Below are 12,430 nucleotides of genomic sequence, written 5' to 3' on the forward strand. Positions count from 1 at the left end.
AAATCAATCTAGAGACGGAGTATAAACCTCTCTCCCCTTCGATTAAATACGATTCGAGCGAAGCTGTACTTTTCCCTTTTACAATTTACGTCTTACTAGAATCTGATCTTCAGAATGAAATGTAGAATTTCAAAACAGAGGAAATGTCAGGAGTAAATGATCTGCACTTAAGCTGCAACGACCGACGAGCCAGAATAACAGCTACAGAACTTAAACCCTTGATCATTAAAAAACTTTGTTCAGTTCTGTGCCATATTAAGACAACATTTAGCTTGACTTGATATTTTTCTTATTCCGTTTCTGCTTCTTTTCTGAAGTTAAAGTCAGAATCGAAGTTAGAAAATTTTCATTTGAATTCACCTTATAATTCTCTCTCTTAGCTCCAACTAATACTGTCTGATAGGTCTCATGGTGTAATGGTTAGCACTCTGGACTCTGAATCCAGCGATCCGAGTTCAAGTCTCGGTGGGACCTTGTCCTTTTACATTTTAACCAGCAATTGCAACAACAGAGTTGAACAGAATGGAGTGGACGGTAAAACCTGGAAGCTGCATATGTTCTTATAAAAGGAATTCATATACAGTTGAACCCCGATCACTCGAACTCTCGGTAACTCGAATTCCCCGCTAACTCCAAGCAAAAATGATGTCCCTTTGATTTGCCCCATACATTTACTATAATTTTAACCTCTATAGCTCGAAACCCTGTTAACTCGAAGCGATTTTTTACTTCCCTTTAGGTACTTTTCTTTGTAATTTTACCCTCGATAATTCGAAGTAGATTTTCACTTTTTGGGGACCAATGAGCCATAACATCTTGCACCGAAGATTACATTTAATCTCATCAGTTTACTCGTAGTTTTCATGCTTTTGTTTTGTCGCTTTTATGCTAGAGATCTTAAAATAAAACATGTATAAACACAAAACCTCTTTAATCAAGTGTTTGTGGTCTTTTTGTTTAAAACCCCTATAACTCGAAACCCTGATAACTCGAGGTATTTTAATTTCCCTTGGCAATTCGAATTACCGAGGTTCAACTGCAGTAACAGGAGCCAGGAGTTTTCTTTTTGGTCCTATGAAATGAAACAAATTCGACAATATTGAAAAACGCCAGCTTCTAGCGCAAGGTTACCGATTAAGGTTTCCAATCACTTGACGTAGTCTTTTTCATTTCCCAACGAAATTAAAACTCAGCTTCTCTGTCTCATTTTTCATTTCTTTGTTATTGATGCCACAATTGAATTCACACAGTAAGCAGATTCCATGTTGCCGTGCACCTGTTCAGGAATAGATCAACGGAGATAACGACAAAATGTGATTGGAAGAAAAACTGGCACACAAAGGGCAGCCGAGTGTGTCAGAATATTCCACCATATTTTGACGTCTTCTGTGAACAAGTAGTGTATTGATCAGCAACGCGCTGAAATGGAATGTACTTATTTTAAGAGATGAAAAAACAAATTTTAAGGTGATGTCATCAAAACTTCTGTCCTTCATTAGATCATAAGGATGAAATAGAAATAATAAACCAGTAAAAATAGATTAGTTAGCCGTTCATAAAGCATTTTAAGAACAGTTGAATTAGCCTCATTGCGTCGGCCGGGAATCGAACCCGGGTCAACTGCTTGGAAGGCAGCTATGCTCACCACTATACCACCGACGCGGCTACAGGATGTAACTAAATAAGAAACGTTTCTGATGTTGTCATCGTGAAGACGCAAATCCTGAGTTTGAAATATGAAATCGTCGTTGAGCGGAACGGTGAAAACGTTCGAAATTCTGTGGCGTTGAATATCGACGAGGCATTGACAACATATTTTCTTTAACTGTGAAGCCTCGTAGGACGGGCTGCCAACTGCTCTGAGTTTGGGGCATGGTTCTTACCAAGATTTCCTGTCATGTTTTTTCCCCAAAGGGGTTTTTTCTGGCAGGTTTTTTCTGGCCTCCGTATAACCGTAGTAATGTCCATGTAAGCGGTTACTCATTTCTGTTAATCCCGACTTGGTGAAGTTTGCATGTTAGTAATGTATACCTATTTTTGAATGTGTAAGGAGTTGACTGTGTATCAAGATTGTACATAACCGTAGTAATGTCCTTGTAGGCGGTTGCCCATCTCTGTTAATCCCGACTTGGTGAAGTTTGCATGTTAGTAATGTATAACTATTTTTGAATGTGTAAGGAATTGACTGTATATCAGGATTGTATATGGTATATCAGTTGCGAATGTATGTATGTACGCATGCCTCGGGCTATGTATGCCTCGGGTTGGTTCTCGGCAGGCTTCCCCAGATAAACTTATTTGGTGTACGCTACCGTCTTATTTGTTGTGTATTGGGGACTAAATTAACTGAGAAAAAAGGTACTTCTTTGTGTACTGATTTGAGCTTTTGTGCCTCATAACATTCTTGTCAATCAAAGAGGATTGTGCAGTTCCATGGGCTCCAGATTGCTAATCCACGGTAACATTACGGTGAATAGTAAAGGAAATGCTCTTCATGAACTTCACTTTATTCTGATATTTGGTAATAATATGAGGAATAACATCCTCTGCCTGACCTTCGACTAAATACGAGTCGGGAGAAGCTGTACTTTTTCCTTGTACAATGTACGTCTTACTAGAATGTGATCTTAACATCCCTTTTACATACAAAATTAGAGTTAAGTCAGACTCAGTTTTGTGTTTTCCCTCGACTTTAATTGTCATTACAGGCTCTCATACAATTTTGTGTGTAATATGTCAAGCTAAATCATAAGAAGTTTGTTCCTTTTTCTCTCTCTTTCTCTCGATTCTTAACTGTTGTTGCTGGTTTATTTTCAATTCTGTGCGTCAGCAGTGTTCGGATGGATAGTTATAATGCTCTTCATTCCATTCCGACTCGGCAAAACACCTGGCTGCTGCTCCGTCACATTCACAAATGGCTCGCTCACATGAACCCTCTTCATCAACTGCATGAGTTTCGTCAAATAAGAACCATACGTGTTAGTAATAGCAATATTAGTTTTAATTGTTGTGTCTATTTAAATCTTCGAACAAATAAAAGATAATAAAATTACTAACATTCTGCTTTTTTTTTTTCAAGTAAAGAGTACGTTGAGAAGAAGACTGATCATCGGGACATCTTTGTATAGTTTACAAATGCGTATCAGCGATATAGCATTCCTATAATTTCAAATTAGATAGGAAAATAGAAAACCAGTGTGCATTTTATTACAATGATTCTTTCAATTTGATTGCGAAAAATTACAAAGGTACAAAATATTGGTATTGCTTCAATTCCCATCTTTTAAACAAAATTCGCACATTTTTTGCCCAGTGACATCTATCAAGTGAACTGCTATCGGGTACCGCAATGAAATAAACGAAAGTTCCCAAGAGTTAGAAAGACTCATAAGTAAATAAAAAAGTGCTGAACTTATCTAGACTTACCACAACCAGTACAGGTGTCATCTCTACTGTATATTTTCCAATAAACAGACGAAGAGAACGTGCACAAGTCTGGATCTTTCATTATACGACCGTAACATTCATCATGAACTTGACAGCATCTGAAATTGGAGAATTTTATAACTACCGTCGTTTACTACCTCTATCAGATTGTTGTGGTTCTTGAAACCAGAAATGGTGCTGATGGCTTTCTAAAGAAATTTTCCAAGATTTCCTACTTAAGGGGAACTCTACCTTATCACAAGCACTTTGCTATAATCAAATCCGTTTCCTTCCTAGAAGGGAAATAAAGGAACGCCCATCTATTTCGCTTTAGAACAAGAAAGCGGGGATGCTGCAGTGGCAAAAATTTATCTCAGAGCTGTGGCTCGGGATGAAGTCTCATGTGGGTAAGAAGGTGTCTTCTGCATTACATAAACAAGTGATTCTTTACAGATGAACTGGTGTTTGATATGACTGCGCCTACCTATCAGTAGCATCTAATGGATTTCCTGTTCCTCCATAACCGCAATAACAGCCATAGTCGACGTAATACAAAGAACTTCGTGACGTGGTACACTTAATCATGTTGTGAAACTGCACAAGGTTCCTCTGCGTACGGGTAAAGTCTTCTGTAAATGACAAAATTCAATGTGCGAGGAAGAATCAGAGCTAAGTTGTTATAACTTAATTTTTTTAGGGAAACGGGGGAATCAGGTGGCTATGGGAACACGCACTCGACCTCATAGAGCTATCAATATTAGATATGAGAATATGGCTCCCTCTTAACATATACAGAAAAAAAAAACCATCCATTCCCCCTTCCTACTTATCCGAATGGCCACAAACGTTCTTTGCATTTCATGAAAAACCAAGATTGTATAAGCTTAAAATGAAATCCTCAATCACTACCGACGAATTGACCCAAAAACCATGCCACAGCTTGATTAATTTAGGAGGCCTTCCTCGGTTTTTCAAGTCCCTAAATTAAACAGCTAAAGGTCTCACTAAAGAGAAACTAAAAGTAAGACTTTTTCATATATACACGTCAATCATTCGGATTGAAGTGTAATTACATGTGTTAGTTGGGTTTTAAAAATCTCAGCCCGCGATTCATCAACCCAAAGCCTTCTGGCTTAATTTCAGTTGGAAATTATAAGGGACAAAATTCGCTAATACGAGAGTATGGAATCTCGCACAAGAACTTAGCCTTTGCAAAAAGGGAGATTGTAGGAAGTGAAGAAGAAGCTTTATCATAGCTTGCACAAGCCATACATAACTTTTACCTCACCTGAACTAATTATTTTCTGTTCGAAGTCTTGTTGTGGTTCATCCTGTAATAACCCGAAAAATAAGACACGACCTAAGGACGTGGTCTCCACAAATCCACACATATCTAGATAAATTAACTCCGACGATGGGCTGAGTTTTCCCTATAAAAGGAACTATATCTATAGAAAAGAGCTCTCTTTATTTTACAGAATGCACAAACCTTCACTTTCTTTAAAGAAACTTTGTTAAAGTTCGCGTCAAGTGAAAGATTTAGTGTTAACTTTGCAACGTACAGTTCTTTAAATCAGTTATATCGATGCATCCTTTTACTCTTATTTCTTTTGGGTGTTTCGTTTCTTCTTATGTTGCTCTATTCTTGCGAGCTCGCTTTGTAGCGAGGTTATAATCGGAGATAATTTTCGAAAATATACGAAATTACCTTTGCAATAACTTAGGGTCTGAATGAGGTCAACCGTTAGCCGTAAAACGGCCCAAAAATTCAGTCGTTAGGCGAAAAAATTGAAATCCGTAAGTCGTTACAACAGTGGACCGTAAAAAGCACATCCCTTTTAACTACCTACCTTGCGAGATGGGAGAGAGAAAGTAGAAGATAAAACGACCATCTTTAGCAAGATTATACCCTGCATTGTGTTGGCTGTTCCCACCTTCTCCTTTTTGATACCAGAGTTTCTTCTAGTGAAATATGGCTAAGTTGAGCACCTCTGTTTATTTCTCTAATATCTTATTTGATTTAGTAATCTGTATCGCGTGTTTTAATCACCTGACACTGTCACAGCCTTAAGGGTTAACAAAATATCTGGGGTGTGAAACGATCATCTGCTCCAGCTGATTCATTGACGTGATATTGAAATAACAAATAGTGAAACTATCACTGCGTAGATTGATAAACTCTACAAGAGTTTGAAGAGTACAAATCTAAGTGACCTTAAGAGAGCAGATAACTTATACCCTTCATCGTCCATAACGCGAGCGAAATGACAGCTGGAGAATTCAAATTTCGTGCAGAAATTGTCGATAACCCGTGACGTTCGCGATAATCGGATTTCTTGTCGTTTGCATAACTCTAGTATAGTATTATAAGGAGAAAAAAGTTGAGGACTCACTCTTTCAGCCTCTTTTTCTATCGAAAATAGCCTTGAAATGTTTCAAGGAAAGTTCATCGATCCGCTTTACCTTAATGAAGCGGTAAACCATGAAGCAAATCTCAATAGAGATATTTGTAATGATAAAAAAACAAATTTTTAAAAAATGATGCTTCGGCTTCATTTGTGGCGAAGCTAGGACCGGTCTCTTTACCCCAAAGGGCGCTTTTTAACTGATAGGATTGGAAAATTTTATTGAGAGGGTTATATTCAGTAGCTTGATAAAAGAAACAGTTGAAAATCGTAGCTGACCGGCCAGCCTTTAATCAATAAGGATCTGAATAATGTGAACTACCAACGAGAAGTAGATTTCATTTAAGTATACGACTAGCAGCCATGAATATTCGTGATAATTCCGTGCGAACACCTCGAGGGTCCAAAATAATGGATGGCAAAATTGTAAGAACTTAAAGGAAACATTTGTGTTTCAGTATATTTTACTCATCAAATACAAATTACAAAGTGCCAATGAGAAGTCATCAGTGGAAATACGTGGCTGAAAGTAAAAGACACTTGAGTTCCTTATCAACAAAAATATGATTATGTTTGCTGTAAAAGAGCACCATTATTATTGCCATTAAAAAAGTGAATAAATCATAACATTACAAACAGAACATGTAACGTTTTTCAAAGTTAACTGAACCAAATCTACTGTTTTTCACCCTCTGTGCTTTCTTTTATGTGTCTTACGCTAAAACATCTTTAATCTGCTTCGTAATTTCATTTAAAAAATGTGTGTTATGGGTTTGAAACTGTTATTACCACGTTAAGATGTTTTATTCACTTTTGTAGTAAGGTTAAGAAGGAACTTTATGTTGTTTTCATATGGGACTATGTGAGGAAACGAAGAGAGCTGTGTGCGCGCGCGTTCACGTTGAGAAGACGAAAAATTGAATCTAAAAGCTAGCAAACAATTTTCAGGCCACTTCAACTTCTAAAGTATTTAATTTTGGCGGAAAGTCCCCTCTAAAATACGGCCTCCTCAAGTAAAGGCACGGTGTTTCTTATTTGTTTTTCCATAGAAATCAACCACCTGAAAATTTGAATTTCCATCCCAGATCACGCATTCGTAAAAAGAATAACATATAAAAGTAACGCGAATTTAGTGAAAAAGTGTCCTAGATTTTAAAAATCAAACAAGCGTTCTCGCGATTCCACAGAAAAAGAGTTAGAAAATGAAGCGATCAGTTTTCTTTCTTCACTGCTTCGCCATTTTTCAAATGACAATGGCTGCAAGTCCTCTCGTTCAGGTACGGCACACTTTTAATGGTAAAAAAAGAAGTATTTTTTGCAAGTCGAAGAACTTATGTCTAAGTATGGGAAAAAACATTGAATGAAGTATTTTCTTGAAAAAGCGTTCTTACTTCGTAGGGAACCTTTACATAAGTATTAAAGCACCATAATTATAGGAGGGCCACACGTTTATTAGCTCCGGTTATTTCGTGCTAACCCTCATAAAATAAAGTCTTTACTTACTTACTTACTATAGGAAGTGAAAGGTTTTGATTAGTATTCTTCCTACATCGATATTTGATTCCTCAAGGAATAAGAGGCGTTTAGGTGAAACTGAACACTGAGCGCTAAGAAAAGACTGGAAACCTAAATGGTGTTAGGAGCAATGCCTATCAAAAAGCTACGTTTGTTTTTTAATCAGGGTCTTGAGACTAGTTCAATAGTATTTGTAATTTGAAGCTGTATCAAACGGTCCTTGTGCACGGTTTGTAACGTGTATTTCAAGACTAGATGGGTGCGTAATCAGCCAAAGTCCGTGTCTCCGGCTTTACTAATGGAGCTGTTATTCAGAATGAAACTACTTCGGCTCCTACCCCAACACTATTTGCACATGAGAGCGAAAAGACTCTCCTGCTTTAGACGGAGTAAAGGGTAAGATAACCATTTAAACAGCATTTCACTGAGCTTGAAGAGTAACTAACGGTAATTATTCACCTACTGATGTACTGACTTCTTTATTTTCAACAGGACAAAGAAGGGATCTTGGCACTTAAAGGTTTTATACCTATCATAAATATAATATCATTGTAATTTGTCATGTGTAGACATTGCCGACCAACTTTTCCAAGATACAGTCGCAACAACATATTTCTTCTTTCTTCCCCCTGTTAAATCTAGAGCAATAAAATATACCCTAGTCACTAACTGTGCCATCAGCTAAAAGCATTTAGATGAGCAATTGCACCAAACCTTTGAATCCCATGGCTTTCCACAAATCTTAAATGCGTCCTTAGTAAGGTTCAACTTCTCGTTTTAACGACAGCAGAGGATGAGGAAAGATATGCCTTGATTTCATTTAGCAAGATTTATGTAGACAGTACTTAAAAGAAATGATAGCTTCGATTTTCAACCCGAGAAGGTAAAGTCTTTCTCTATTTCCTGCTAGATCATGATTACTTGTTAAAGGGCAATCTCTTTCTTTTTTGAGTAGAAAGTGCTGATTCCCCCATAACATCCCCCAACTCTAGAAGTATTTTGGGATTCGGTCTGATGATATTGTGCGGAGTCAATAGAAACCCCCTCGACTACAATGGTTACGGATGCTACTGCGGACTCGGCGGAGAGGGAACACCAGTTGATGATGTAGACAGGTAAGTGGTAAAATGAAAAAATCGATTGCCTCAACACACAACGCAATTTGCAAATTATGCCTCTTGTCAGTGCCTGGCCGATCATACGATGCTGCATTTGCGGGCTAAAACTTTAAGACAGGATCAGAAAGAAGAGACCATCATGATCAAATTAAAGACAAAGTCAAAGTAATCAAATTATTTCAAAGCGGGCCTGGGTATCAAAAACTATTTAGGCAACTGTTTGAAGCTTTGATAACACCAGGGAAGCAAACTTTCCTTTGTAAGTATTATTTCCGATTCTGTTTAATGAGAAGGCAGCCTGCACCAGGTTTGCGACCGTGAACTCCGTTAAACAGGCAAGAAATTTTCCAAGATGTACGCTTAACTCAGTAACTGAAGTAAAACTTGCCATATTTCTTGAATAATTCTATATCTCGGCTACATGGCTGACGTTTGCCTATGAACCGGGACAGCTTGTCCTTGCTTTGAATATTCGGTTCCTAACATCCTATGGAAAAAAGAAGTTTTAACTGTTTCGTTTCAAAGGAAAAGTCAGAAGTTCGTGATTATTTCCTCTATTGTCATTTCTGCTCTCACGACGTTAATGTTTGATGCAGCAGTTATTCACACGAGTCAAAGAGTTAACAGTCTTGCTTTGTCGCCAGGTGTTGCCAAATACACGATGCCTGCTACAATGCAGTGCAGGACTCAGGCAGTTGCCCGTTCGATGTGGCAATTTATGTCATGCCCTACAGTAGGAGAGGTTGTCTTGGATGCGGTAAGATGTTACGTTTTTAACTGTACAGCAAAAAGTTCAATACAAGTTGGTATGGTTGAAGATAGCACTGACCATGTGCAGAAGTAATTTAGATTTTAAGACGACTTCCTCTTTAAACCAAACAGAGGCAAGCCTCAAGATTAGTTTGTCCAGTTCAGGGGTGTACCTGGACAGAAGATAACGTGTTGCTGGAATATTAGGACATTTAACCCTACGAAACACTTCAGTTCCTATTACCTTAAACGCAGCTAATAGGCTGGGCTAGGGTTTTAGCCCCGGTCGTACCTCGAAGAACCGACTAGGCTAAGAACACGAAAAGGGAACAAACTCCTTTCATCAATGACTGGTAATGAATCGTCTTCATTCTGTGTCAACTTAGCTATTACCTTACTGCAGCTCAAAACCGGCCTCTCGAAAGCACGGTTTGCTAAGATTTTTCTTTAGCAACCTGTGCTTAGCAAAACTAGTAAAGCAAAATAAATGGGTTGTAATTGATAGATTCACAGCTAGATGTACAAAACCTAATCAATCAAATTGGTTTCGTGTCATGCTAAAGTCACTATTTTTGGGAAAAACAAGCGAAGATAATTCAAAACTTGAACTGTAAGTGGCGAATCACAAGTTCACAAAAATATTACGGACACCGTCACTGCCCCCTTGAAAATCATTATTTGTTCATATTGTTGTGTAATAACAACATAAATCAGATTTACTCGTACATCGACTCGTGGTTTGATGCGAAAATTTGGTTGTCGAGGTGAAGGGATAAGACATTACTGATCGTTGAACTATGCTGCTCTCTCTCATCAGAGCCTGCTAGTTACTACTGGTTTTACGGCAAGTGTCGGAACGCTTTGTGTGAGTGTGACAGTGAGGCTGTCCAGTGTTTCAAGAGTGCTACGTTCAATGATGCTTACAAAGATCATCCACAAGAAAAATGTTAAAAATGCAATGCCCGAGACATCAAGTGATTATTCAATGAATTAAAAAAGAAAACCGCTATTAAAAGAGTCTTATCTTATCTGATAATGTTCGATATCTTCCACTAGCAATCTTATCAACGTTACGAGGCCTGTTTTGCAATTTGCATGCTAAATATAGATGCAAACGTCCTTTCAAAACAAAAAAGGGTCGAAAAAAAAAAAGCTCTTAAGATTGTGTAGGCACCAGTACAATTTCCATCAAACAGGAGCATTTATTGCACTGATACAAAAGTATTCGTTTCCACCTACTCCAACTTTATTTGAAAAATGTTCTTAACCACCCCTTCCAAGCACTTATAATCGATAAAATTAGATTTAGAGAATGGTCTGAAAAAGGGTCCAAAAGATTAGTCAAAAAATGGCTAGTGGTCAATAGGACTTTTGGTTCAGACCGTTTTTTTTTTCCTTTTCCGTTTCTGTAGTTATTTTAAAGGCAACTAATATTGATCCATCTTAGGCACAGTTCCGTTAGGATTATCAAGAATGAAGTTATCCTCCCTTGGGAGCTGTTATGTTTTTGTTTTGACGCGGCTAAGAGTTAGCTTTGATTCGTCTTTCTTGCTTTAGACTGTATTTGGTGTTTTCTTCGAGATTTTTATCTTTAAAAAGCCTTGAAATTTATTGACACCATCAGGAAACGATCGGAGCACGAATGGTGTACATTTCGCAACATAAACAATGCGTGCCAAAAAGCACCTTGAACTTTATCTGCCACGTGCTCTGAACGTTATGCACCCTAAATGTCAAATTGTAAGAAGTCAGTGCGTTAACTCAGGTGCTCATGTACGCACTTGGTCAGTGATAGGACCTCTCACATTTTCAGACATCTAGATAATTCTCCACAATGTCGCACTCTTTGTTCTGACGAGTGTTTTAACATCTTAGATCAAGCTTCCACAACTTTTCAACTTGAAATCAAAGAAGCTATTCACATTCAATGGGAGTAACCTACACTTAATCATCAACTTTATTATATTAATTCAAAACTTTCCTTGCAAATGCATGCATTGTTCTGTTGCGATTGTTTGTTTTGTCCAATCAGTATTTTGTTACACACTTAAAATGTAACTTTGTACTTTGTATTATTCAGAACTGAAGATGACAGAAGAACTGTCGAAACATGTTTTTAAAAAGCATCGTTCATTTTATTAATTCGTTCCACATCTGCTTCTATCCAGACCTTTTGGCAATAGAGTCGCAGAAGGAAGAAAAGCCGGCAGGGCAAGTGACAAAAAACCGGACCCGCCCCTCCCTACTCAGCTCAAGGTCTGGAACCGCCATTGCTAACCCCCCCCCCCCCTTTTCGTCTGAAATGACGTCCCCATTTATCTTTTATGGAGCTCAACCAGTAGCTGCTTCGATTTGTGGAAAATGTCTGCGATTAAAAACCGCTGTGGATCGGTGGATACTCAGCAAAAATTCACGGTACACAGGGATGTTCTGCTTGCAGTTCTGAATGAAAGTCATAATCCGGTTGTTCTGCTCTTTTAAAACAACTCAACTCTTTTAATTAAGCTAATCTGTCAACCGACTGTCGACCGATGTATCGGTCGAGTATCGACTGACCCTCGACCGATATATCGACCGCTATATCGGTCGCGATTACCTAAAGTAAACATGATCCCTAACCTTTTCCCTTCCATATACTAGTCTAGAGTCAAATCCAGAAAAAAAAAGTATCCCCAGTCGGACGGCACATTCCTGTAGAAGACCATGACAAGTAGTATCACGTCCGTCTTCCCCAGCGACATAAGCTCACTTCTCGAGAAATAGCAAACGATTAATTCATGAAAGCGTCACGCGTTGTGTGACTCTTTGTAAAGTTACAAAATCAAACACGCTGCAAGGAATAGTATGGGGAACGAAATATAGTCGCTTTACAACGATAAATATTTCGAAATATGAACATTATACACGTAAAATCAATAGAACTTACGCACACTGTTATTCCTGTCATAGGACGAAGGAATAACGGTGATGGTAAAACAAGCTTAACACGGCAGAATACTGAGTCACACAACGCGTGACGCTTTCATGAATTAATCATTTGCTTTTTCTCGAGACGTGAACTTGGGCTGCTTGTGATGCAACGGGATAAAATAAATCGGGTCAACCATCAAAGTTCGCATTCGGAGCGTGCTTCGGAAAAAGAGAAATATGCAAGAAAATCTTCCAAATATAAATGAAATAGTGGTTACTTTTCTTTCTTTCTCTATTGGAGACTTT

General features: G+C 38.1%; 2 protein-coding genes and 2 non-coding genes across 4 annotated transcripts; 2 read left to right on the plus strand and 2 right to left on the minus strand.

Moving 5' to 3' along the window:
• The first annotated feature begins 402 nt into the window (after window positions 1–402).
• Window positions 403–474, plus strand: Trnaq-cug (transfer RNA glutamine (anticodon CUG)). Its single transcript has one exon. It is a non-coding gene; the product is annotated as a tRNA-Gln (tRNA).
• A 1,116-nt stretch (window positions 475–1,590) lies between these two features.
• Trnag-ucc (transfer RNA glycine (anticodon UCC)) lies at window positions 1,591–1,662 on the minus strand. Its single transcript has one exon. It is a non-coding gene; the product is annotated as a tRNA-Gly (tRNA).
• Window positions 1,663–2,672: 1,010 nt separating this feature from the next.
• Window positions 2,673–5,443, minus strand: LOC113673411 (basic phospholipase A2 homolog 1). Its single transcript, XM_089197397.1, has 5 exons — window positions 5,277–5,443; window positions 4,715–4,757; window positions 3,911–4,055; window positions 3,427–3,545; window positions 2,673–2,945 (listed from the first exon to the last, which is right to left on the minus strand). Exons 1-5 carry the CDS (start codon window positions 5,340–5,342, stop codon window positions 2,827–2,829), a joined length of 492 nt encoding a protein of 163 aa, XP_089053523.1. The 5' UTR covers window positions 5,343–5,443; the 3' UTR covers window positions 2,673–2,826.
• A 1,399-nt stretch (window positions 5,444–6,842) lies between these two features.
• Window positions 6,843–10,229, plus strand: LOC113673406 (phospholipase A2 A2-actitoxin-Cgg2a). Its single transcript, XM_027189799.2, has 5 exons — window positions 6,843–7,108; window positions 7,839–7,866; window positions 8,302–8,461; window positions 9,109–9,221; window positions 10,032–10,229. The coding sequence occupies exons 1-5, from the start codon at window positions 7,034–7,036 to the stop codon at window positions 10,163–10,165; spliced, it is 510 nt and encodes a 169-aa protein (XP_027045600.2). The 5' UTR covers window positions 6,843–7,033; the 3' UTR covers window positions 10,166–10,229.
• Window positions 10,230–12,430: the final 2,201 nt, after the last annotated feature.

The sequence above is a fragment of the Pocillopora damicornis genome, chromosome 2 (genome assembly GCF_964200805.1).
Source record: "Pocillopora damicornis chromosome 2, jaPocDami1.2, whole genome shotgun sequence".
Classification (NCBI taxonomy): Eukaryota; Metazoa; Cnidaria; class Anthozoa; order Scleractinia; family Pocilloporidae; genus Pocillopora; species Pocillopora damicornis.

Bases quoted from the DNA above. Each gene is read 5' to 3' on its own strand.
- LOC113673411 (XM_089197397.1), bottom strand. From the start codon at position 5,342: ATGCAGGGTATAATCTTGCTAAAGATGGTCGTTTTATCTTCTACTTTC. The intron at 4,758-5,276 runs GTAGGTAGTTAA...GGGTTATTACAG, and splicing joins TCTCTCTCCCATCTCGCAAG to GATGAACCACAACAAGACTT. The intron at 4,056-4,714 runs GTGAGGTAAAAG...TGTCATTTACAG, and splicing joins ACAGAAAATAATTAGTTCAG to AAGACTTTACCCGTACGCAG.
- LOC113673406 (XM_027189799.2), top strand. From the start codon at position 7,034: ATGAAGCGATCAGTTTTCTTTCTTCACTGCTTCGCCATTTTTCAAATG. The intron at 8,462-9,108 runs GTAAGTGGTAAA...CTTTGTCGCCAG, and splicing joins CCAGTTGATGATGTAGACAG to GTGTTGCCAAATACACGATG. The intron at 9,222-10,031 runs GTAAGATGTTAC...CTCTCTCATCAG, and splicing joins GAGAGGTTGTCTTGGATGCG to AGCCTGCTAGTTACTACTGG.